Here is a 27,610-nt window from a genome sequence, read left to right on the forward strand (position 1 = left end):
TATCTGAAAAAAAGTGATCTTCCGCAGATTACTCGCTTTACATATAATCTGATTAATCGGCTACCTCTAATCAGAACACATGTTCTACAAAAACAAGTTGCACAAGTACAGAAAATGATATCTTTAAATCTGCTGAATTTGAAAAGCCTTTCACATAAATCGTGCTTTGGTATTTTAACAACGTGGCGCCGGACTTCAAAATGATAACTGCAAAACCATTGCGTCACGCCTGGTTTCACATTGCACTGAATGTACAGTATAATAGGGCCCGCAGTGTTTTCCATTGCCCAAATGCAGCATAAGGGGCCGTTCACATTTCACATCTAAAAACTGCGTGGAAAACTCAACCCTATTTTCAACTGACTGTGGTGCCGATGTGCCTGAAAAAACACACTATATTTGAACTTGATTTCCGCATGTCGACATTTAAAATGCTGTCTTTGCATGTACAATATGCAAAATGTGAACCGCCCCTAAATCAGTTACTCATTTAACAGAAACTAAACATTTGCTTAGCAAATCATCGTGAAAATATTTGTACGCATGTAACTCTTACAATAACAAATTTGCAGGTTTTGTGCATGCTAGCTGTTTTGAAATAACAAACACAATATAGCATTTTCATACCCTTTTCAATATATCATTTGAGTAAAACACTACAACATTTCAATATTTATTGATTTATTAAGTATATGGGGACAGTGAATACTCTTGGTGCAGTATCAGCATCTGTCTGATCTGGTATATGTCTGTAAAATAGTCCAGTTTCTATATCAAGCTTTAATTTATACACACTACATCTGTGTATATACAATTTATTTTATATGTTTACAATGAAGTTACAATGATCAATAAAGCAGATAAGCACATAAAATAGCATTTATTGATTTAAAAGATTTGCTGAGCCATTATTCAAAGCATCAGTAAAAGTACATTTTATTAACCTGTATTTTCTGAGAGTCAAACCCACAGCCTCTGTGCTTTCAATACTCCACTAGATTAGATGAGATATACTGAAACAATTCAAACAACAAAAACAAGCATGTTTAATAATACCAGCTGAAATATGGGAGCTAGATCTAAGCATTTTTAGCTTAATTGTTTATTCCCACTCTCTCTCTTTTTCTCTTCTCTTTGATCTTTTTCACAGCAAGATTGACACCAAACCCTACTCCAGCAACGGCTCCCCCTGCTACTAAAATTCCACCAACAGCCACAGCCTCAGTAACACCCAGCACAACCCCTCCTGCTACAGCTGCACCTGTTCCCACTACTGATGCAACTCCTAATACGACATCTACTCCCTGATTAAACGTCTCTTCTCTTTTAACCTTTCTCTGTGCTTCTTTAAATGTTTCATTTGAGTAATGTCCTCCTCCATTCTCCTCTATCATTTTATCAATCATCTTCAGAAGATCCTCTACCTGAGACCGATCAGCCAAGTTTTTATTGTTAAATGCATGATATCTGCCTCCACATTTGTCAGTAAGTGTTTTTAGATGTTTGCTTTGTCCTACATAACCTTGCAAACTTTTATTTTCCAGCTGTTCTGCATGAGTAAAAAGAACAATTGTGTATTTTACAGCATCTTCACCAAAGTTTTTCTGGATCAGTTTTATTGTAGTCACATCCTCTGCTGTGAATCTCTCACTCAGACTGATCACCAACAGAAACACATGAGGACCAGGAATACTCAATTCAACACATTTCTGTAAGTGTCTCTTCATGTCTTGATCGGCAGTTGTTGAAATGCAACAAAATCCTGGCATGTCAATAACAGACATTTTTTTTCCTTCGCGTACCACAGAATGTCTGCTGCAGTTTGTTGTAACTTCATTGGGTGAGAGCTCTGAATTAAACACTTCTTCTCCCAGGATTGTGTTTCCTGTTGCACTCTTCCCTGTTCCTGTCTTACCCACCAGAATAATCCTCAGATCAGAATCTGTAAATCAATCAGATTTTAGATAGGAGGTTAGGTTAAGTGATTTTACTCTATAGGTCTTTGTATATCCAGATTGCAAGCAACCATTGAATTAAGCATAAAAAATGTTGATGCCTTAATGGTAATGGCACTGAATCAGCATCCCTTTTGCCCCCGAAATTGATGCTGAAAACATTTTTTTTATCAATCATCAACAGTAAAGGCACTGAATGTGTTAATGTGATGATCCTTTGATGTTTGCTTTGTCAGAAAATAAAACACAACAACTACAACCACACAGCCTAAAACCAACTATAAATAACAGATGAACACTTTAAACCTGTTAAGATCTCAGTAAACTAATTAAACACAGCAAGGAACAATTGCAGCATCCTGCAGCATCAATGTTAATTGCATTGAATCAACATTACTTTTCCATCCACAATTAATGTTAACATATTCTTAGATGATTAACTAAATGTACTTGAGTTTCAAATGAATGAACAAATGTAAACACAAAGACATTAAGAATCAGAATATAAATCTCAACAATGTTGATAATCAATTCATGTTATACTGCATGTTGTTGGGTACATATGCAAAACTCACCCAAGACTTCCAACTTGCATGTGTATTTACAAAGTTATAAACTGAGCACATTTAATATTTAAACTGTCATTCACACAATTAATAATTCATTTATTTTAAAACACACCATGTACTGTAACCCCATGCATTTCTCTGGCCAAAAATATGTTTAAATATATGCTAAATAAATTTTTTAGAAAGTAAAGCTTCATTAAATATGTTTTTGAATTTAAAAATATATTTGGTTATAACCTTCATATACATTTAAAAATATAGCTGCAAGCAGCAATTACTGGGGTCAAGCCAAAAAGGGCACAGAAGAAAAAGTTGAGTTCGGATGAACAGTTTAAAGAACCTAGGAAAATCTCTTGATTTCAGACAAAATATTATAACAGTTATCAGCAAAAAAAGCTGTGTTCTCATTCAGTGAAGTCTCTCCTTCTCTTCTCGAGGAGCACTGACAACCAGAACACTGTAGGAAATGTGAGTGGTGCTTGCAGTGGCAATACTCAGCTCTCAAAATGTTACAGTGGTGTTAAGGTCTTTACACACCGAGACGTTTTTCGTGCGCGTTTATCGTCGACGTTTAACGTCTCGTGACTCAAGAACGAGTGCCAATGTGAGTGCGCACACCCACGCGTAAAACGCGAGGCGCAAATGCGTCATTTTCTGAAAAACGCCTGGGACACGTTTTTTTGGTTTGACGCGGCGCGTTAAAAGTTGGCCGACCAATGAGATTGGCGCTTTTGTTCACGTGCCTGGCGCTGCTGAAGTTCCAGTAAAACATGACTTGGTGGCGCTCAAGCACAAAATGGTCTTGCGGATCACGTGGAACAGGTAAACACACAAAGAAGCATCGAGGCTGTGGAGGTTTATGAAGGTTTTGGAGTTCCTCACAACATTGACTGAATTTCGAAGGTAACGTGATATATATAAGAACATAACAATACATAGCTGTGTGGGCTATATGATAAGATTAGATTCAACTTTATTGTCATTACACAAGTACAAGGCAACGAAATGCAGTTTAGGTCAGAAGTGCAAAAGCATTATAAAAAGTGCAGGATATCAGTATTTGCGTAGGTGCAGGATTATGTAATACGATGGAAACATTTACGGGTGGTACTATGAACATAATATACAGACATTTACAAATGGATATGTACATAATAAATTAAACTATACAGAACAGGAGTGAAATTAATATGTAAATAGTGCATGAATGAATTTGGATTGTAACTAGTCAGTTAAGAGTGCAATGGCATAAGTTATTTTGCAGTGAATAGTTATTCTAATATTCAGTACACACTGTAAAAAATCCAATTAATGAAATGTTGGACGGGCAAAAATATATAAGTTAAACCAATTTTTTTGTTTGAGCTAGTTGAGAAGACATATTATTTTAAGTCTAGATAAATCTGTGTTTAAAACATTAAGTGAATGGTTATTTTCAAATCCAGTCAACATTCAGAATGGCTAGTGTTGACTGAACTAATTAAGACAAATCAGGTAAATATGTGGACTTATGACAGCTTTGTTTCCTGACAACAAAATGCTCCTAATATTACTGTTATTTGGTCACAAAATGTAATTGTAAGAGTTGTTCAGGCGTGAATGTATGTGCTTAAAGTTTAAATATGCGGTCGGTTAATAAAGATAGCGTCTATTTAAAAATGTGCTCGGACACTTTCGGACGGAGCTCCATATGAGCTCCAGAAAATCACCGACGCTTAAGCGCTCACACCCCGCCCAGCGCAGCCTCGCCTCGGCAAGCGCATCAGAAATCGACTGCTGGCTCTGATATCTCTGTGGCGTTTAAACGTGATTTAATTCATTTTAATTTCTCATACTTAACAATGAAAGGGTTGTGTTTTAAATCATATTTTAGGATTGCACTTAATTGATATGGCTGTTGAGTAATGTTTCATATCTTTTACATTCGTTATAACCGGACTGCATGCGAATTTGAACTTCAGAGCTGAAGGAGCGGGTGGAGAAATAGTCCCAATATCATAACAATCTTAAATAAAACTTCTAAATATACCCGTGTGTGTACCCGTGTGTGCGCGCGCGTACGCGCGACCCGCTCGCGTGCGCGTGTGTATGTATGTACAGTATGTGCGTGAGTTTTTAATTTAAAATGTCTTAACTCGGAAGGATCTGGACTGGAACACAGGTCATTTCATCTGAGATCAATCCGCACCTAACAGCCGGAATCACTTACTGATTCACATGACACAAGTCATCAGCCGTTTCCTCAAGTTCACGTCAGGTAAGTGTTTGTAAATAAATGTTAATTTTAGACTATATTAATTGGCAAAGACGCAAATACTCGACATTTTTGTAAAGATATAAGTTATATAAAGGTGTGTTATGTTATGTGTCCGAGTTAAAGTGGAGCTATTTTAGTTAAGATTACCGGACAGGGTTTATTACTCCATCTTAATTATAATTGGGACATTTTTACAAACAAACCTTATAAAATACAACACCGGCGTGCATTTTGAGACAAAAGAATAGCACTCATATGTTAAGAGATGTCAGTATTTTAGTCAGTGATAAGTCCTGTTCGAGAAAACCGCCCAATAGTGTTTAATTCAATTACGTGTGATGTCTGAGGGAAATTTGGCAATTTTAGGGTATAAAGTCTTTCACCGTCAAGCTTTATTATATTAAACATGTTTTTATGTATGTATTTATATTCCTCTGTTTATCAAACCAGAGCGGTGATGATGTGGAGAGAGGCAGAGAGGGATACATGGCGAAAGAAGTTCTCCTAAATGGCCCTGGAGATGTTCTGACTGATTTTGGAGTGCTTTTGGACTGTTTTATGCCTTCTATTAAGAGAAGACTTAATTCTGTATGTTCAGTCTGTATGATAAGTGAATAAAGCTTTTGTTTTTATGTGACTGAAGTTAATTATTTGTTAACAACACCAGCATAAATTATTTGATAAATAATTTTAAAAAGTTTATTAAGTATTCTCAAATAATAAATATTAATTGAAGTAACACATAAAACATTGAGTAAATACTTAAAATTTAATTGACAGAGTCTTTGCTGTAAGTTTTTAAAGATTCAACTGATTAAAACATTTTAGTTGAATGAACTATAAAGCTAGTTGAGCAAACATACTTTTTTTTATTTGAGTCAAAATTGGGCCAACTAAAAAACATCAATCCAGGTAACACTTTGGAGTCAGAAATTGAGTGAATGTAAAATTTCTGTGGAACTAGTTACTAAAAAATAATTCATTGAGCCAACAATTTATTTTTTACAGTGCATAGTACAGGGGGGCAAACGATGCAATTCAAGTAGTCCAGCAGTGCAAATGAACAGGGAGTATGAAATAGACAGTCCAGTAGTGTATTGAACGGACCAGTAGTGCAAATCTACATTATAACTGTGCAAGTAATAAAAAAAGATTATTGGTGCATTACATTACGATATGTAATGCACTGACATTGAACAGTGATTAACTTCATACCATGCATGTTCCCTGTACACAGGGCTGGACTGGGACAAAAATTCGGCCCTGGCATTTTGGCCCAAACCGGCCCACACTACATACACTGCAAAAAATGATTTAAGAAAAAATTTTCTTAGTATTTTTGTCTTGTTTTCAGTAAAAATATCAAAAAATTCCCAAATTAAGATGCTTTTTCTTGATGAACAAAATGACCCAAGAAAATAAGTCTAGTTTTTAGACCAAAAATATCAAATTTAAGTGATTTTGTGCATAAAACAAGCAAAAAAATCTGCCAATGGGGTAAGCAAAAGTTTCTTGAACATTTTTCTTAAACACTAAATGCAAGAAAAATTAGCTTACCCCATTGGCAGATTTTTTTGCTTGTTTTATGCACAAAATCACTTAAATTTAAAAATTTTGGTCTAAAAACTAGACTTATTTTCTTGGGTCATTTTGCTAATCAAGAAAAACCATCTTATTTTAAGAATGTTTAGATATTTTTACTGAAAACAAGACAAAAATACTAAGATTTTTTTTTCTTGAAAATAATTTTGCAGTGTATAATTACAAATACCACCCATCTTTGCACGCCTTTAAATATGTATAGCAACTCCAATTCCACAAAAGCACTAAACCCAATTAATAGCAGGTAGAAAAGAGTGAGAGTTGACACAACAAACACTGCTAGAACGTGTTATTTATTAATGCAATAAAACTGTATAATCCACACTTATGAATCCTAAAACAAGCTTCATGCAATTGGCAAAATTTGCCATTGGATTGCTGACTTATTACAAAATACAAGTGCTGCTTACAGTAATATTGAAAACTGATTATTACTTCCAGTACTTACAGGAAAGTATTCACTACATTCACTGAACTAAACTAGTGTGATTACAGTAATAGAGATTTTTAACATTATCTGTCAAGTGTGTTGTTATACAATAAATATACAAAATATTTTTCTGTAAGCAGATCTCCTCGATTGTTTGATTTTGCTTGAAGAGAAATAATACGTTTTGAAACAGACAATCAACGAAAAATCTACGAATCAGATACACTCTCGTAGTGACAGAGCAAAGAGTGCATTATTTTATTGCAGCTTTATCACCATATTTTGTGTTTTTGAGTCAGCTTTATCAAGGGGTATCCATCTAAACTTGTGTTTTGAAAGCAGTTCTGCTTACCTCAGGCACTATACACTCACTTCTCCCTCGTCTCTCTCCCTCTCCTCACTGACCCTTTGCGTGCTGGTGCTGACAGTGCCACCGCCGCCACCATCATCATCATCACCAGCGACGCGAGTTGAAGGTCTTGCTGCCGCAGAAAACATTTGTGTTTTTTAACACATTTTGCAGCGTCTGCCTGAAGAGCCTGCTTCTTTTTGTCGCGCAGTTTTTCTGCGCCTTCCTTGCGTTTTTCTCTCTCTCTCTCTCTCTCTCTCTCTCTCTCTCTCTCTCTCTCTCTCTCTCTCTCTGTTTTGACACGTGAACTGACCGACGATGCACGCTCGCTTGCACAGAGGGCGGGGATTGGGCCAGCTTAATGTCATTCAAAAAAAATAACCAATGGGCTTCTGCTTAAATGTGAGTGGGCCGGTCTATCTAGGAAAAGAAAGGATGATGACTGTGCTGGTCAGTCATTGGGCCAGCTTAATGTCGTTAAAAAAATAACCAATGGGCTGCTGCTTAAATGTCAGTGGGCCGGCCTGTCTAGAAAAAAAAGACGCTAACTGGTCTGCTCAGACAAATATAGTATGAGATGTATCGGCCCAAAAAGTGCGTCGGCCCACCGGGAAACGTCTCGGTTACGGATGTAACCCTCGTTCCCTGAAGGAGGGAACGGAGACGTCACGTCGTGACCGACGAATTGGGAACTCGCTTAGAGAGACCAATCTGCTTCGAATACTACTAAAACGCCAATGAACTTGGCATTGAGATATTTGCATAATGCTGGCGCCGCCCCGCCAGGTGCGTATATAAGCAGCAGGTGCAAATAAGGAAATTAGCTTCTTTTTCGCTGAGAAAGCCGGAAAGTGTGACCGGCCGTAACAGCAGGTGGCAGCACCTGTGGCGACGGGACGTGACGTCTCCGTTCCCTCCTTCAGGGAACGAGGGTTACATCCGTAACCGAGACGTTCCCTTTCAGTCGGTCACTACGACGTCACGTCGTGACCGACGAATTGGGAATCCCTATCAAAACGCCACTAGGGGCTGACCTCTTCCAGTGACTGCGTAAAAGCCCTCCGGTTCCACTTAAGGAGGAGGAGGTAGGTTTTAAGGCAGAAGGCCGGGCACTAGATGTTCCTTTAACCCCACAGAAGTGCCAGCGACTGGGAAGCGCCCTACCTGAGCGGGATAGGAACGCTGCGGAAGCCACCACCCGTCTTAAGGGTTAATGGTGGGCGAAAGTCAACCGTAGTTGAGAATAAAGACAGCCGTGGCTGTGTAAGCAAAGCAGTGCTCTGCTAAGGGAAACGTGGGCTGGTAGGATTAACCCCACGGAAAAATACTCACAAAGGAACCCGGTGGGACACAATGTGGAGCCCGAGCCAGACACGTAGGTTCGCGAGGATACAGCTAGTGAAAGGCTGACAGCCAATGCTCCGCAACAAAGGCTGCCAAGGCAGCGGAGGAAGAACAATTCAAACCATTACGCATTTTTGTTCTGAAGGCCTTCCATACTGACACAGTTATGAAGCATCAGTTGGAGGCTGCAAGCCGACCTGTGAGACTGTTCTCCGTGCTCCCCCTGGTGAGGAAAGAACACGAGAGGATACAGGCTCAATACGAACACTGTAAAATCTAATGAACGTATTAGGTGTCGCCCAACCAGCAGCTCTACAGATGCCTGTTAGCGAGGAACCACGAGCTAGAGCCCAAGATGAGGCAACACTCCGTGTGGAGTGCGCTCTCAAATTAAAGGGGCAAGGAATACCCTGAAGATTATAAGCCAGGGCGATAGTATCAACTATCCAATGAGACATCCTCTGCTTAGTGACAGCTTTCCCTTTCTGCTGGCCACCATAACAAACAAAGAGCTGGTCTGAGGTCCTGAGGCTTTGCGTGCGATCCACGTAGAGTCGCAGTGCGCGTACGGGGCACAACAAAGCCACGGTTGGGTCTGCGTCCTCCGGAGGCAGCGCTTGCAAGCTCACCACTTGGTCTCTGAAAGGAGTCGTGGGAACTTTGGGCACGTAGCCTGGTCTGGGCCTCAATGTTACGCTTGAGGCAGCAGGACCAAACTGAAGGCACGAGTCGTCAACAGAGAATGCATGTAAATCCCCTACTCTCTTCACTGAGGCCAATGCTAGCAGGGTCAGAGCTTTCATTGATAAAAGCTTCAGACTCACAGACTGCAAAGGCTCGAACGGGGGGGCCTGAAGGGCTTTCAGCACCATGGACAGGTCCCAGGGAGGAATAGAAGGAGGGCGCGAGGGGTTTAGCCTGCGAGCGCCTCTTAGAAATCTAACAACCAAATCATGCTGGCCAACTGTTCTGCCGTTAATAAGTGAGTGATGAGCAGAAATAGCAGCGATATCAACTTTAATGGTGGAGGGTGACAGCCTACCGTCTAACCTATGTTGAAGATATAAAAGCACGGTGTTAATAGGGCATTCTCTGGGGTCCTCGCGTTGCGAAGAGCACCAGGTGACGAAAAGGTTCCATTTAAACGCGTAAGCCCGTCTCGTAGACGGAGCTCGTGCCGCGTTGATTGTGTTAGATACCGCTTGCGGTAAATCACCTAAACCTTGCGCGCGCTCAACGACCACACATGGAGATCCCACAGGTCGGGGCGCGGGTGCCATAATGTGCCCCCTCCTTGAGAAAGAAGGTCCTTCCTCAGGGGAATCCGCCAGGGAGGGGCTGTCGCGAGGAGCATTAACTCTGGAAACCAATTCTTGCTCGTCCAATATGGGGCGATCAGTAAAAGGTTCTCCTCGTCCTGCCTGACCTTGCACAGTGTCTGTGCGATTAAGCTCACTGGGGGGAATGCGTATTTGCGCATCCCCCGAGGCCAGCTGTGTGCCAATGCGTCCACGCCGAGGCTGCCCTCGGTTAGTGAATAAAATAGGCGACAGTGGGTATCGTCCGGCGACGCAAACAGATCTATCTGCGCACGACCGAACTTCTTCCAAATTAGCTGGACCGTCTGGGGGTGGAGTCGCCATTCGCCGGGGCGCGCAGCTCGAGAAAGCGCGTCCGCTGCTGTATTGAGCGAGCCCGGAATGTGAATGGCACGAAGGGACCTCAGATGCTTCTGACTCCAAAGGAGGAGATGACGAGCGAGATGCGACAGGTGACGGGAGCGCAAACCGCCTTGACAGTTGATATACGCAACGGTCGCAGTGTTGTCGGTGCGTACTAGTACATCCTTCCCTCGCAGCTCCGTAGCGAAGCGTACAAGTCCCAGATATACTGCCCACAACTCTCGGCAATTGATATGCCAGTGCAACTGGGGTGCTGTCCACACCCCTGAAGCTGTAAGCTCGTCGTACGTGGCACCCCAGCCCGTGTCGGACGCATCTGTGTGTACAACAGCATGCCGAGCGATCTGTCTCATGGACACACCGGACCTGAGAAACGCGGGGTCCGACCACGGGGGGAATGTTAGGCGACACGCAGGTGTAATGGTTACACGATGGATGCCGGCGCGCCACGCTCTCCTCGGGACTCGATCGTGAAGCCAACGCTGAAGCGGTCTCATATGGAGCAGCCCGAGCGGTGTCACGGCCGCTGCTGCTGCCATATGCCCCAGGAGCTTTTGAAATTGTTTCAGCGGGACCGCATTCTTCCCTCGGAATGAACCGAGGCAAGTCAGAATTGACTGGACGCGCTCTTCTGTCAAACGCGCCGATAAATCGATCGAGTCCAGTTCCATCCCGAGAAAAGAGATCCTCTGCGTGGGGCAGAGTTTGCTCTTTTCCCAGTTGACCCGAAGACCCAAACGGGCGAGATGCCGAAGCGTTAAATCTCTGTGTTCGCAAAGCGTCCGTCGAGAATGCGCTATTATAAGCCAATCGTCGAGGTAAGCCAATATGCGAACGCCGCTCTCTCTGAGGGGTTTTAACGCCGCCTCCACTACTTTCGTGAACACACGGGGAGAGAGGGATAGCCCGAACGGTAAAACTTTGTACTGGTATGCCCGTCCCTCGAATGCAAACCGGAGAAACGGTCTGTGACGAGGGAGAATGGACACATGAAAGTACGCGTCTTTCAGGTCTATAGCCGCAAACCAATCTTGGGGGCGAATTGAATTGAATATTTGCTTCGGTGTTATCATCCTGAAAGACCTCCTCTGCAGAGATTTGTTCAGAACGCGCAAATCCAAGATCGGTCGTAACCCCCCGCCCTTTTTGGGTACTATAAAATACGGGCTGTAGAAGCCCGATCTCATCTCGGTTGGAGGGACCGGCTCGATCGCGTCCTTCGCCAGCAGGACTTCGACCTCTGCACGCAGTACATGTGCATCGGACGCTTTCACCGTGGTGAAACGAATGCCCGAGAATTTGGGTGTGTGCCGGTTGAATTGTATTTCGTAACCGAGGCGGACAGTGCGTAAAACCCAACGAGACGGGCTGGGAAGCTGAAGCCAAGCCCCCAGGGACCGTACGAGGGGAATTAACGGCACTACCGGGGTACCCGCGGGGGGGCGGCGGAGCGGGACAGGTGGTACTGCCGGTACGTCTGCTGGGACAGCATAAGTATCTACAGTATGTGTGTGTGTGACACTGACCTGAGCCCGCTGAGGGTGACGGTCGTCTGGTCTCCTCAGCGGAGAGCACAGACTCCGAAGAGGGTGCTGGTGGTCCCGTCTCCTCAGCGGAGAGCTGGAACTCCTCAGAACACCCGCTGGCGATAGAGGAGAGGGAGGAAGAGCATGTGAATGCCCGCTCACATCTCTCTCGATCCTCTGAAGACCTGGAGAAGGAATAGGAATGCACTCTTTTTGTGGTTTTGTGGGTGCCGGCTGAGAAGCCGGCGGAACAGAAACAAAACGAAACCAAGGATTCTCCATCCGGCCCTCTACCGGTGGAGGGAGCGGTGCCATCACCGTCTCCCGAAGAGTGATCCCATCCGATTCCAGGTCGCCCGTCTCAGGGCCGCTTCGATTTCCGTTTACCACGGGAAGCGGGTGGGGCGGGCGGGGCGGGCTGCCGACGGCTGTTCCCCCTCCGTGGCCTGGAAGATGTTCTAGTGGGGGGGGCGGAGGCAGCCGCCGCAGGGCGCCCTCGGCGAGGAGCAGACGGGCCCGCCGGCGCTGGAGGGCGAGATGCAGGTCGCTTGCGCCGGGGCATGATCTGGGCGATCGCCTCTGTCTGCTTCTGGGCGGCGGAGAACTGCTGGGCAAAAGACTCCACCGACTCACCGAAGAGGCCAGCCTGCGACACTGGAGCGTCCAAGAACTTGTTCTTCTCCGCATCCGACATGTCAGCCAGACATAGCCATAAGTGGCGTTCCTGGACCACCATCGTGGACATGGCACGACCAATCGCCTGCGCTGTCACCTTCGTAGCGCGAAGAGCCAGGTCAGTGGCAGCCCGGAGCTCCGAAAGGACAGGCGAGTCGTGTCCTCCCTCGTGCAGATCCCTCAAGGCTTTGGCTTGGTGAACCTGCAGCAACGCCATTGCGTGCAGGGCTGAGGCCGCCTCTCCACATGCCTGGTGGGCAGCGCCCGTTAAACCGGAGGACTGTCTGCAGGCACGAGAGGGGAGGGTTGGGCGGTCCTTCCAAGAGGGAGCGTGTGCCGGACACAGCTGCATCGCGACAGCACGCTCCACGGGAGGGATCCCCGTATAACCCTTAGCGGCTCCGCTGGTGAGGGAGGTGAGGGGGGAGGGCTGAAACGGCCGTAATCTCATGGAAAACGGCGACTTCCAGGTTCTAGTCAGCTCCTCGTGCACCTCGGGGAAGAAAGGCACCGGTGGAGAGGGTTGTGAAACCCGGGCAGCTCCAAAGAACCAATCATCCAGGCGGGACGGTTCGGGCTGAGGGGGGGGAACCCACTCTAACCCTACGGTCTCCGCCGCTCGAGCGAGCACGGCCACCATCTCTGGATCGAACTCCGGCGTCCCAACCCGACCAGAGGGAGGAAGGGCGTCGGGGTCCACGTCAGGGGGAGGAGGCCCACCCTCGGATGCTGCGGCGTCGGTGGACCCGGAGGGCGGCACGATGGATTCTAGAGACATCGTAGAACACGACGCTGAAGTCTCCATCGGCACATCAACCGGCTGTGGATGAGGAGGCTGAGAGCCTGAGGACGAATCCCCCGCTCGGCTCAGCACAGTGATGCGCAGGTCGTCTTTAGAGAGCTTCACAGCCGCACCGTGGCGGCGTTCAGCACTCGCATGACGAGGGTTGCGTTTTTCCCTGAGGAAAGACAACCGTCTGCGCAAATCCACAAGGGACATGTTCTCGCAGTGAGAACACTTACCCCCAGCGAACGCTGCCTCTGCGTGCTCGATGCCCAAACACGAAAGACAACGCTCGTGACCGTCCTTCGGACCCATGTATTTGCCGCACCCAAGATCGCACGGACGAAAAGCCATCCTGAAAAGGACGCTGATGTCCGGATATACGAGAGAGTGGCTGCCTTTAACAAGGCACAAAGCTCTCTCGTATCACTCTTTTAGGGAAATTCACTCAGATGCTCAGTTGATGATGCGCACAGGGAAAGGCAACGCACACACTAAACTCAAAACAAAATAAAGATGTAGAGTCGTGGAATTAAGCGAAGCGTCCGCTGTGGTACTGCTAGTCCAACCAACTTCAGCAATCGAATCCCACCAGAGTAGAGTAGCTTCTCAGTAGCAGATACTGCCGGCTTTCGAAGCGATAAAAAGCTAATTTCCTTATTTGCACCTGCTGCTTATATACGCACCTGGCGGGGCGGCGCCAGCATTATGCAAATATCTCAATGCCAAGTTCATTGGCGTTTTAGTAGTATTCGAAGCAGATTGGTCTCTCTAAGCGAGTTCCCAATTCGTCGGTCACGACGTGACGTCGTAGTGACCGACTGAAAGGGAACTGCCCTGTTTGCCAGATGGCCAGTCCGCCCCTGCCTGTACACCGTGTGATATCACGTTTTGTTGTTTGCACCATAATACTTTGTGTGTAACTGGAACCTGTTGTACACAAACGTGGACAATTACACTGCTTCATGTTCAAAGAAAAATATTTGGTTATTATATTCATTGCTTCTTCCTAACCCCAAAATAGCTGGAAGATATCTAAAATGCAAGCCAAACTTAAGCTGGGGTTTTAGGAGGTTAATTTGTGTTTTGTGTATAGCTAACCTAGTTTGTTTAGTCAGATGAAATACCATGAATCTAAATTACATTTGTAATCAAATATTGACCTCATGGATATCGTGGCATGGCCCTCAGTGTGAAAGATTGATTCTGATGAAAACTACATTTATCTTTACAGTGTTCACAGCAATATTTCTGCTAAAAATGATGTGAGCAAAAGTGAGGAGGCCCCAGCAAGCACGTCTTCAGGATCATCCAGCACCAGCCGTGACAAGGTCCAATCTAAACAAAAGAAAACAGTCCGAGACAAACCTCTGGAGAGGTACCTCTTATTAAAAGATGCTAAAGGGAAAAAATTGAAAGCAGTGCACAGAAGAAAGAGGAGCACAGAAGGAGCACTCTGCCAGTTTTTGGTCACACCTATAGATGTTTATTATATATCATTTTATTTAGTTTTTTCTTTTATGTTTATCCATTCAAGAAATACAGTTGAACATGTACATTTCATACATATGTTTATTTGCACTACAGTTCACTTAGACTTCTATCATTGTGACTTTTTTGCTCTACAGCTCTGCCAGTTCTTGTTCACACAAATTGATGTTTATTATATACCATTTTACTTATATATTTTAAGTGTTTATACATTTTAGAAATAGATTTGAAAATGTCTTATTTCTAAATGTTGATTTGCACTACCGTTCAGTTGCACTATAGTCACGACTAACTGTCACGACTCGCACACACAAATAGTACGATCCAAAAGCAGTTTAATAGGGGTGATCCAAAATCATAATCCGTACAAGCAAAAGGTCAATATCCATAAACACAGTCCAACACAATAATCAAAAACACAGAAGGCGATGTGACATAAAACAAGGAATCCACAACAATGACTGAACAGACAGGGCTTAAATACACAAACACTAACAAGGTGAGTGGGAACAGCTGAGTACAATGATTAATGATGACAGACAGGATTATGGGAGATGCAGTTCAATGGCACAACGGCAGGGCTGGAGGCCAGGGCGGGGCCGGCAGGGCTGGAGGCCAGGGCGGGGCAGGAACCCAGGGTGGTGCTGGTGGTGTCAGGAACCTGGGTAGAGGGAGACAATAGAAAGATGCCCTCTGGACCAGGTTAAATAGGACCGAGAGTTCAAACCTGGCCTTCTTGGACCAGGCAGTGAGGGCAGGGAGCTTGGGGACCGCCATCTTGAGCCAGGCCGAGAGTTCAGCACTCGGCTCAGATGACTCACTCGGCTCAGATGACTCACTCGGCTCAGATGACTCACTCGGCTCAGATGACTCACTCGGCTCAGATGACTCACTCGGCCTCACGTCGTGCTGAACAAAAGAGCAAAAGAGCGACCACCCGCACCACACCACAGAGCCATGGCCAACACGGGAAGCACTGAGTTAAAAGCACATACCTCTGGTGCCTCTTTGAGCACCGGTGCAGGTGTGATGATGGCTCTCCTGAGAGCAGGTGACTGTGAGGCCGTGGCCATCTGGAAAGTAAAGGCCGGTATAACCGTGGCGGTCTCAAACGTAGGTGTAGGCATTGTGACGGCCATCTTGGGAACAGCTGCTGGCTTAGTGGCGGCCATCTTGAGAACGGGTGCCGGCATGGACACAGCCCTGTTGAAAACAGTCCCCTCTACCACCGTGACCCTCTGATGAACAGGTGCGGGTATAGTAGTGGCAGTCTCCAAAACAGGTGCATCCCTGTAGACTGCCATCTTATGAACCGCTGCTGGCTTGGTGGCGGCCATCTTGTCTGGCATCGCGGGTGTGGCTGGACTATCCCACTGGCTGCGATGCTCTAAGTAACGGGTGAACCCCCAGAAATCCAAAATTTCCAGTCCATTCATCTCCCACCTAGGTAAAGGGTCATCCAGGCAGGAATTAAACAGGTCCTTCAGTGCTGCATCATTATAGTCCAGGCCCCGAGACAAGGTCCAAAACCTTTGGGCCAGACAACCCACCGGTTGACCCTGCTGGCGTAGGGCCCTTACGTTGCTTATCCGCTCGACCCTCTCCCTAGCAGTAGCGGGTGGACTGATCAGGATCCCCAATCCGCTGGATCTTTTCATGGTGGATTCCTTCTGTCACGACTCGCACACACAAATAGTAAGATCCAAAAGCAGTTTAATAGGGGTGATCCAAAATCATAATCCGTACAAGCAAAAGGTCAATATCCATAAACACAGTCCAACACAATAATCTCCAACACAATAATCTCCAACACAATAATCTCCAACACAATAATCTCCAACACAATAATCTCCAACACAATAATCTCCAACACAATAATCTCCAACACAATAATCTCCAACACAATAATCTCCAACACAATAATCTCCAACACAATAATCTCCAACACAATAATCTCCAACACAGAAGGCGATGTGACATAAAACAAGGAATCCACAACAATGACTGAACAGACAGGGCTTAAATACACAAACACTAACAAGGTGAGTGGGAACAGCTGAGTACAATGATTAATGATGACAGACAGGATTATGGGAGATGCAGTTCAATGGCACATGTGACAGTGAGGACAAGAGACATCTGGTGGCTACTCGGGGAACAACACAAATACATAATTACATACACAGAACATAGTTTGACACTGTGACAAAAACAGTCTGAAGATTCATTTAATAACAGTATAGCTGTTTTCTTAAAGAGTAACTCAACCCTAAACCAACTTTTTTTAGTTAATGATCTGTAAGAATGGGGTTTTATTAGTGCTGTTCATTGATTTTAGTAAGTTTTTTGACATTTGGATATAAAGTGTTTCAATACTACAATATATGGTGTAAAAACGTCTGAGTGCTGCCCTCTTCAGGTTGAACGGTGGCTACTACAGTTGAATTTTCCCATTGAATGTTGGGTCCAAAAAATGCCTCGTGATGTAAGCAGGTTCAAGCTCACCACGCCGCTTTGGTCAAGCATTGTTGACCCAGTCTTATTTCAGGCAGAATGTACATAGAAAAGATGCATTGTTGTTGTTCGCCATTTTTAAATGTTACAATGTCGTGTGTGTAACAGCTCAAGTATACAGTATGTCACTAAGACTGTCTCTGAAAATCAGACTAAAGCCTCAAATCTTATTGTGAGATAAAAAGCATCACAGTTTAATTTCAAGCAATAATTTCACTATGATTTCAATCGCTGACATGACATTACTCATGTCAATATTAAAGATATCAAGTTTATATTTTCACAAATGTTCTTTAGATTATATAGGATGATTTTATGTGGAAAACAGTAAATCACAAAGAAATACTTCAGCTGTGTTTTCACAGGCATGATCACATTTATCTTTAATCTTTAAGAATGTTGCATTTTCTCTGAATATTTGATTTAATGTACTGTATTTTTCAATTAAATTTGCATTGCACAATAAATTATCTTAGCTGCAGACATTTAAGGTATCTATAAATACTGATAACTGTGGTCAAAACAATAGCAAAATAAATAGTTCTGTATTATTAAATTACAGACAAAGATTTTGAATAGCTACAGTAGGTTGGATTGTCTGTTTGGTACGAAATGGGTATGGGGGGGCCTGACCCCCTATTTTTTCATGGGGCCCAAAATTGCTAGCGGCGCCCCTGCCTCTGCCACACTACTCCTTAGCTCTTCCATCTACTGAGGTTGCTCCATTCGCGTAAATCTAACGCCACAATCTCACCACAACCCAACCATACATGCATGGCATACATTTTACCGCAATTCACAGGACCAAAAAAAAAATTCCAAAATCTCACCGCAACCCGACCATGTGTGCCAACCCGTTTGACTAAGGCCAGATGCCCCACTGTCGTCGTTAATGCAGGTTCAGTGGCAAATGGTTCTGTAATGCATAATATTTACCGCAATACACAAGACCACAAAAAAACGCCAAAATCTCACCGCAACACGACCATGTGCGCCAACCCGTTTGACTAAGGCCAGATGCCCCACTGTCGTCGTTAATGCAGATTCAGTGGCAAACGGTTCTGTATGGCATATTATTTACCGCAATACACAAGACCACAAAAAACGCCAAAATCTCACCGCAACACGACCATGTGCGCCAACTCGTTTGACTAAGACCAGATGCCCCACTGTCATCGTTAATGCAGATTCAATGCCAAACGGTTCTGTATGGCATACCATTTATCGCAATACACAAGACCACAAAAAACGCCACCAAAATCTCACCGCAACCCGACCATGTGTGCCAACCCGTTTGACTAAGGCCAGATGCCCCACTGTCGTCGTTAATGCAGGTTCAGTGGCAAACAGTGGCAAACTATCTGCCACAATTACCCAGCAACACCGGTCAATTGTTGATATCCCTTAATACTTACCTGAGGGATCGTTGAGACTCCGTGGGATGGTCAATTAAGTGATGGCACCCTTCGGGTTGTCAAGTGGGTGCTCTCCTTCCTGGGTGTTTCACTGATAGGCCCACGACACCTCCAGAGGGTTCAGCAGTGAATCCCAGTGTCCCAGGTTCATTCCCTAGGTGCCATCAATCAACTCACTTGAAGACCCAGGCGGAGTATTTTCTCTTCACCCACAGCCACTGGCTTCCCTTTTCTGCCGCCGCGGAGAGGTCTTTGACTGCCTGCTGGTGGGCCTTCCTCACACTCCCATCTCCCTGAGTAGCCTAGATGTTGAGGTGGCTACAAACCCTCTGCAACCTACTTCCACTGGATGTACCTTCACATTCCATCCTTGTTGTTGCACATCGGTTGCAAGTTCAGCTTACCTCAGCCTTTTTCCTTCATAGGCCTCCTCCACTGCACCTTAACAGGGCACGGTGAGCTAAATGATGTAGACAAGCTTGAGCGAGGCTGACCACAAAACAAGGTCTGGTCACAGGTTGGTGGCTGCAATTTCAGCTGGGAAGCAGAGTTTCTTGTTCAAGTCTGCCAACAGCTTCCAGTCCCAAACTCTGCCCAGCCAACAACAGTTAACATTTAATAACAGTAAATAACACCTTAATTTGGTTTCAAAGCAGTTGCTTATAAAATTATTAAGCCTTTTTGGAGAGAGAGATGTTTAATGTGACAAAATGTTAGTCATCGTGTGATAACGAAAATATAACAAGGCCTAGACTACATGTTCTAAGCAGGTGTTATCAGTGAACAGGCTGTAAAATGGTTTGCTAAGTTACAGACACTCATGAAAAACTGATGCTGATTATCTGGGAAACATTCTCTAACAGCAGTCAAGTTGTCATTGTGTCAAACAAGTTGTGGATTTACAAGTTCGCCTTACTGACAATAAAGTTGGACTGCTAATATGCATGTGTGGCGTGCTGTCCCGGGGCGAAGGTTCCGAGCTTGGGAAATACCCCCCGAGTTTGGAACGTTCGTCCCTTGACCGGGGAAGGAGCCCCGGGCCTGGGGCCTGCCCTGACCCGGGTCATCCCAAAAAATAGAAGGTGGTGCAGGGCAGCCGCCTGAACAACAATTCCTCAAAGAAGGCTGGCTTGAGAAGGCAAGGTGCTGGCCCTCACTGGGGAAAATGCTGAAGTGGGTAGAATTGAAAAGGCAGCTCTGGTGAGCGGGAACTGGTGAGAAGTGCTGTGAAGAGATAGGTTGAGAAGGACAGTATGAGGTGGGGCAGAAGCCTAGACTCAAATGCTGTAGTTTGAAGAATATAGGGGGCTCCGGGGGAGCAAGTTCTGCTGCTGCCAATATTTAGGGATAGGAGAAAATTTGTGCTCTGAAGAAGAGCGGGGAGTTTTTAAGGTAGTAGGTGAGGTAGTGCTGTAAGGAGCAAGGTAGGACTCCAGGGGAGCGAAGGAAGCAGTTTGTGCCCTGAGATGGGGCTGAGCTCTAGAGGAGCCAGACATGAGGTAGTTGGGGAAGAAGAAACTCCAGAGGGAGCAGTACTGCTTAGGCAGCGATAGATGCATAAATTCTGCTGGGCAGAAAATGTGAAGGAAGCACTGGCCCCTGCGGGGGCGGTTGCGCTGTGATACGGGCTTCGAGGTTGAAAGAAGTCTGCTGCGGCAGATCGAGGAAAAGGCACGGGCCCCTGCGGGGGCGTCGCTGCTGCGATACTGGCCTGAGTTGGAAAGGGAAGGTTTTTATTGGCAGAGCATGTGAAAGAAGCACGGGCCCTGCGGGGACGGTCGCGGCTGCGATACTGGCTTGAAAAAAGGCATCTGCTGTGGCAGAGAGTGAAATAAAAGCTTGGGCTTCTGAAAGAGCGGTCGCGCTGCGACAGTAGTTGTAATTGAGAAGGAATCTGTTGCGGTAGGGCTGTGTAAGATTTGGTGGGGGTACTGGCTTCTGCGGAGACAGGGAAGTGGATTGAGGGTGATGATGGGTTTATGTGTAATGGTGTGATCTTGTGTCCGTTCGCTGGGCTGTGAGTGTTTGGTGGGCTTTTTTGATGGAAGAAAGGTCTGCCCTGATGTAATTTTTGAAAGCTTCCGAAGACCAGCGGCCTAGGGTTTGTATCTGGGAGTCTGGGAGTCCGTTTTGGGCAGCTGTTGTGGCTGCTCCAATGCGGAAGGAATGACTTGAAAATTCATGGGGAGGGGGAAACCGGATGTTTGCAGAACTTGTTTTAGGTGCTTCTGAAACCAAAAGCGGGTTACTGGGCGGTTGAATTCGTCCCCAAAAAGTCGGAAGAGGATTTGATCTTGTGGCAACGGTAGGAAGTGTAGGCTTTGAGAACTTGGTATGGTTGGATGGGAGTTTGAGTTTTGAAAATGTATATGTGGTGTCCTTTTCTCATTTGATCCGTCTTGCTGTGTTTGATAAAAAATGAGATGGTTTCGTCATCTATTATGGCTAGATCGGAGATGGCTGGGTGTAGGTTTGGGTCAAAGGTGGCGGAAGCTGTGAATTCTGAACAGCGGAGCTAACACGAACATGGCGTCTAGGGTTCTTGTAAACTAGAAGCCACTGGAGCCACTTGCGGAGGCAGCCTCATGCTTTGGGTCGATCCTTGGGCGAAAAGTTGAGGAGGAAAAGTCGTATAGGTTGCCAGGGCCTGACCCGAAGGCGGAGGCATTCTCACGCTTGTGTCGGCTCCTGCGCCAAAAGAGGGAGAAAAGTGAGGAAGAGATGTGAGTGGGACCGGCGCTGCTGCTGAACGCAACTCCGTATGATAGAGAGACAGAGGGGCAGCAGGCCATTGGCCGGGAGAAGAAAGCAGTGGTGGGAGGAGCGAAGCCGTTGCCGAGAGCGGAGGCTTGCTCATGCTGTCTGGCTGGCTTGCTAGCTGCCTTGTTTGTGGACTAACCTCTTGAGAAACCGTTGGGCGCCCTAGACTAGCCGATGGTTTGTTGCAACGTCTTTGAGACCTCCGAGTGTTTGCCGGAGTCTTTCTGGAATACGGGGTTTTACGAGCTTGCGGGGATAAGGAGTCTGAACTCGCCGTCTGGCTAGCGCAGAGGAGGCCGAACAGTTCCGCTTTCGTTAACCTCCTGGAAAAAGGAACATCTGCTGACTCGAGGGCTAATATTAGGCCTTGGACGGTCCATTTTTTGATGTCGAGGATCCCTGGAAAAATCATAGCATACGAGGAAGTCGGTGATGGTGGGGAGCGCCTCTGCGGAATGTGGGAAGAAGATCTTTTTCTCCTCGGGGTTCTAGACATGGTGCGAGAAGATCGCCTGGCCTGTGTGGAGGCCTCATGCTCGAGTGAAGTATCACTGCTGCCTTTTGGAGAACCGGGAGGATTCTGCTGTGTACGGTGCATTTCCTTGGAGGAGTTTTCTTGTCTGGACATCTTGCGATAATTCCGGAGAATGAGGGTAAGGAGTCTTGATTATTTATAGAGCTGGTACTAAGTTGTTGTGTTGATTAGTGATTGATAACCAGCCGTGTTCATCGCTCAATGATCGAGAGCCAGCCGTGTTCATTGATTAGTGATTGAGAGCCATCCGTGTTCATTGATTAGTGATTGAGAGCCAGCCGTGTTCATTGATTAATGATCGAGAGCCAGCCGTGTTCATTGACTGATCAGCTCCTCCCAAACCTTGTTTATAAAACATAATTTTGTTGTAACATTAAAACAGGAGATCAGACTTACTCTACTCTGCGCTCAAAGTGATGCCTTCAGAGCTCCATTCCTCTGTGGGTGAACGAGGATAAGGTTTTTTATTGGTTGTTGCATTAAATCTTACCCAGATAAAACAGTGCTATTTTCTGATTGGCTATTGTGTAGCCTCTTTCTTTTTTTTTGATTGGCTGATAAGTGGAATGATGTTTTATGATTTTTAGGCCTTGGGTGGAAGTAACCTTTGTCCAACCACAAACGTAGTTCTGGAGATTACATTCTGCTGTAGCTGTCGGAGCCTCAGGTATGCTGATCATCAATTTCGTAGTCTGTTCCATTCCTGTGTTCATTATCGGGTTATCGGCCAATGAGCCATCTTCAGCCTCCGCTCTCGCTGGCTCAGGGAGTGTTTTCTTCTTAGGACTTTTCGTAGCTATGTGTGGGTGGGACCCATACACCTCTTGTGCTGGATCCCGCCACATACTTGAGGCACCAATGAGACTCCGTGGGATTGTCAATTGAGTGACCCCCTTCACTTCTCCTCCGTCCTTCCATCTACTGAGGTTACACCTTTCGCATAACTCAATGCATAAACCCTTGAAATGACCTAACCTCAATCTCTAACGCCACAATCTCACCACAACTCAACCATACACACTAATCTGTTTGACTAAGGCCAGAAGCCCCACTGTCATCAGTAATGCAGGTTTAGTGGCAAACGGTCTGTATGGTATACTAGTCAAGATTTTAAGTGGATCAAAAACCTTCATCAAAGTTGTCCTAAGACAAGAACGGGTATAGGGTATTGGTTTTAAGACAACTTTTAGGAAAGGTTTTGATCCACCTCAAATGTATACTAGTGTATTTATTGCAATACACAAGACCACAAAAAAATGCCAAAATCTCACTGTAACCCGACCTTGCGCGCCAACCTGTTTGACTAAGGCCAAATGCCCCACTGTCGTCGTTAATGCAGGTTCAGTGGCAAACGGTGGCAAACTATCTGCCGCAATTACCCAGCAACACCGGTCAATTGTTCATATCCCTTAATACTTACCTGAGGCATTGTTGAGACTACATGGGATGGTCAATTGAGAATATATTTTTCCTTGCAAAAATATAAAAGTTTATTGGTTAAAATATACTTAAAATATAACATTTTTGAATGTATATTTATTTGCAGTTGAAAATATATTTAATTTTAACCTTGTCAAATCTGTTTTGTTTATAAACTTATAACAGGTTTTTCTTCTAATGCAACATGAATATAAACACTCTAAAATATATTTGTTTTTAAAATATAGCCTACTTAAAACGAAACAAAAAAAAATGCCAAAAGATATATCTTTTTTGAGTGACCCTCAAAAACAAAAGAATAGACTTTTGTAAACATTTTAACATTTTTTAACAATATATTTTCAGCTATTTTTTAATATTTTAAAATATATTTAAATTATATTTGTAAATATATTTTTGCAATATGGTGCTAACATACTAAAGCCTAAGCACAAGCATCACACTTCTGCACAATGGTGACACTCAAAACTTAAAAATATTAAAACACTTCTATCATAACTCCAACATGAACATGAAACACTAACAAGTGTTTCTCTTTGCCGAAAAATACACAAAATATCAAAATAAATATCATAAAATGTACTCTCCAAATTAAGTGTCATGCAAAGCACGAACTGTCAACTTTTTTTAAAATCTGGTTGAATTAACATGTTTAAATTAAGTAAATTGGGCTATGAGCAACAAGGAAAAAAGTACACCCTAAAACTGATTTAAATTCTAGCAGTATTCTTCTATATTAATGTCATACATTGTCATACTGTAAACAATGTAATATGGAAGGCACTGTGGTACTCTCCTACTTTCTGGTAAATGCAAACTGTGATGTAAGAAACCTAGTTTCATTTATTACTAAGTTTGACTTTATTTCTGTCATATGTCTAGTTAACATCGAGTGTTATGTAAAGTTTTCATGTTCAATGTTTTGAAAATAATGAATCAATTTGAAGTTACATTATCGGGAACAGTGTTTTGTTGGGCTCTTGATGTGATGAGTAAGTCACAATTAATAATCACCCCACATGAGGTTTGTTTCTTGGCTTTCTTTGTTGTTTTCTTTGTTGCTACAGCAAATGTCTATTATAAACACCCCTTTGTCTGTATCCCAAACAAAGTAAACACTGTACACTATAATTGTAACCAAACATTTTTAATAACACATCAACATACAAATATTTTATTTCTCACTGCTTCTGTAGACGTTTGATAGAATTAGAGCCAAACTGGGGGTGCGTTTCTCAGAGCCCACTATTGTCACAAGTTCTCTTGTTGCTAATGGAGTTCAATGAAACTTGCGACCATAGTTTGGAAACAATGCTTTTGGAAAAACGCACCCCTGGTAGTAATGTGTTAAACTGGTAACGCTGTTTGTGGAGTTGTTTAATCTTCTGCCTTAGTGCTACTTTTACTTTCTGTAGTGTGGTTTTCCTGTCAGGTTCAAAGTAAAAAGACACATCAGACAAAACCGTTGTTCATCTGCAACCAAATTTGGATTTCTCTCTCTGCCTTTACAGAGATATGTATAGGGGGCACTTCAGTTTGCATGTAGCGTCTTCACATCCCCATCAAACAGCGTATACGACAAATATACAAATATACAGTGGTGTAGTGTAAATACTTCTTTATTAGATGGCATGGGTATCTTCTTTGACATTTTAAACTTTCATTTTACTTGCAGCTGCTCTTGTCCGCATACACCCGATGAGTATTGAGTAAAATAGCATGATTGGTGGCTGAAATCTCACAGTGTGCACCAGGCATAAAGCAAACATCGCTCTCGGCTCTTAAAGCTACAGTTACCTAATTCATTTCTCAATAACATAAGAGAAAATCACTCTCTGCTATAGACAGAAGAATTGTTGTACTTTATAAAAATCAGCAGTGCTGGGCAAGCTACTTGGAAAATGTAGTGAGTTAAGCTACCAGTTCCTTCACATTAAATGAAGCTTCACTACACTGAAGCTACCCCCCTAGGCTAGCTAGGAAATGTAGCATGCTAAGCTACGTCAATAGTAGCTTGCTACATCCAAGCTACTTTTTTATTTTTAACCAGTTGTATTATGTAATTATTTATTCAGTTTCAATTTATCATTTTGGTCATTATAGGCAATACAAGCATAATGTAGGCCTAGGTACTTAACATTTTGGGGCTGTTTGCTGGACTTATCCTACTCCCAGAATAAAATGCATGTTTGAGTTGCCTTTATTCAAAAACACCTGCCCCTGACATATCTTAACACAAAGGTCTCCAACGTGGGCCCGCAGGCAGCAGGTAGCCTGCACAGAGTCTGTGAGGTGCCCGCCAAAGCACATTCTATTAATAGTTTCAATTGTAATATTTATTACATGTTTTTATATTAGCTTGGCTTGATGACATAACCCAGTCAGAGGTAGAGCACGAGTCTTCACAGAATGCGAGTGGTAATGCTTTGTATGAATGAAGGCTGCATAACTCGAAAATACGGAACAAACGACGTCATGTGTCGATTCAAATGACGCGCTTATTCTCAAATTCAGGACGACTTCAGAAATGTTTGGAAAATTGTAGCTTGTGTGTAAGCTACCTCAGTACTTGGTCAAAAAAAGAGCTTAGCTACTGAAAAGCTATTTGATTTAGAAAGCAGCTAAGCTACCGCCAAGCTACTGAAAAATGCTAGCTTCGCTACTTGTAGTGAAGCTACTGCCCAGCACTGAAAATCAGTGTATATTTAATTCATAGAGTGAATACTGTTAAGTGTTTTATTTTCATTACTTTTAACAAGTTTTTTTATGTTTTTTTTTAGAATAATTATTTCTTATGCTTATTTGATTTTCTATTAAAACAATAATATGAGCTCCTAATTACTTCAAGTAATATAACAAAGGCAACATCTGTGGTATTACTTTATCTAGAAAAAAGGTTAATAGTTATAGTCATCAAAGAGCTTGGATATCAGTTAAAGAATCAGTATCAGGCATTGGTATTGGCCGATCATGACGACAAGAAATCGGTACTCCGTATTGGCTGCAAAAATTCTTGTTGGAGTGTCCCTAGTGTTTATGTTGGGCTGCAATTTTTGAGTTCTTGATGCTGTGATCTCTTTGTTATTTCTAAGATATTTGAACAAAAATTATGTTTCTAGTTTTAATGGTTTTACTTATTTTAGTTCATTTTGGCAGGTTGAACAAACTTGCTGTCACGAAAAATTTTGTATTAAAAAATTCTTTGTTGATCGTTATTATGTTTCTTTCAGAGAAAAATTAAAGAGCATAGATGCAAAGGCCACTTAACACGAACTCCATCAAAAATTAGATAATGATATTAACCGAACGCTCTTGACACATATTATATGTTCATTTAATACCTTGGCTTCAAATCTGCTTAATCCTAGCTAAATTGTTTAAATCTGAGATTAAGTGCATTAACAAACTTGCTGTTACGAAAAATTTAGTATTAAAAAATTCTTTGTTGATTGTTATTATGTTTCTTTCAGAGAAAAATTAAGTGCATTTGAAGCAAATTTATTTGAAGAACATGAAATGCGTACTGAGAGCAATACGGCTACTATCAATATCTCATTTTGCAGCTGCGCATTTGTTATGTTTCTTTTTCTGAGACGGCAACATCATATAACATCATAACATAAATGCCATTATCATTGATTTATGATTAAATTTCCAAAAAAAATTGCAAGTGTAACTTATATGTTATTTAAATACAATTAACAATGATGCATCTTCACTGATTCAATTGTTGCTTGCTCATACTTGTATACTTAATGTGGTTTTAAAAATCCATCAGTTTCATGCCATCACACAAACAAGACACTATTTCCTTTTACTGAGCTATTAACAAACTGGATACCAATTGTCTTTTAAAACCTTTTAGTGTCAGTATTGTGAATTTATTTCAGTTAATTCCACAATAATGGAATTTTTTCTCAATAGAAAAATGTAACTGCAAACACTGCTCAAAATATGTAATAGTGATGTTATATTGTATTTATAGTTCACATGTGAAATAACAAATAGATCTTACCAGTTGGATCTTCATTTGGAATCAGACGGACTGTAAGAAGACAAAAAAATGTTGAACTAAATGTATTTGTTTGTAGTTTCTACATCACACTGTACACTGTAGATTATAAATGTACTTACGTCTGGAATACATTTTCTTTCTGTTATTACTGTGATGTTTTGATGGTGATGATGAGTTGACTACTCTAATTTAGTCACTTATCTCTAATCACACAAGGTCTCTAAGACTTCCTCAAGCTTCTGCTTCAAGTGAAACCAAAATGTGCTT

At 43.4% G+C, this 27,610-nt stretch overlaps 1 protein-coding gene across 1 annotated transcript; it reads right to left on the reverse strand.

Annotated features, from left to right (window-relative positions):
* Positions 1–760: 760 nt before the first annotated feature.
* LOC135746724 (GTPase IMAP family member 9-like) lies at positions 761–27,569 on the reverse strand. The gene is made up of 3 exons (XM_065265390.2): positions 27,463–27,569; positions 27,344–27,373; positions 761–1,942 (listed from the first exon to the last, which is right to left on the reverse strand). Exons 1-3 carry the CDS (start codon positions 27,473–27,475, stop codon positions 1,095–1,097), a joined length of 891 nt encoding a protein of 296 aa, XP_065121462.1. The 5' UTR covers positions 27,476–27,569; the 3' UTR covers positions 761–1,094.
* Between the last annotated feature and the right edge of the window lie 41 nt (positions 27,570–27,610).

Source organism: Paramisgurnus dabryanus, chromosome 4 (genome assembly GCF_030506205.2).
Source record: "Paramisgurnus dabryanus chromosome 4, PD_genome_1.1, whole genome shotgun sequence".
Taxonomy (NCBI): domain Eukaryota; kingdom Metazoa; phylum Chordata; class Actinopteri; order Cypriniformes; family Cobitidae; genus Paramisgurnus; species Paramisgurnus dabryanus.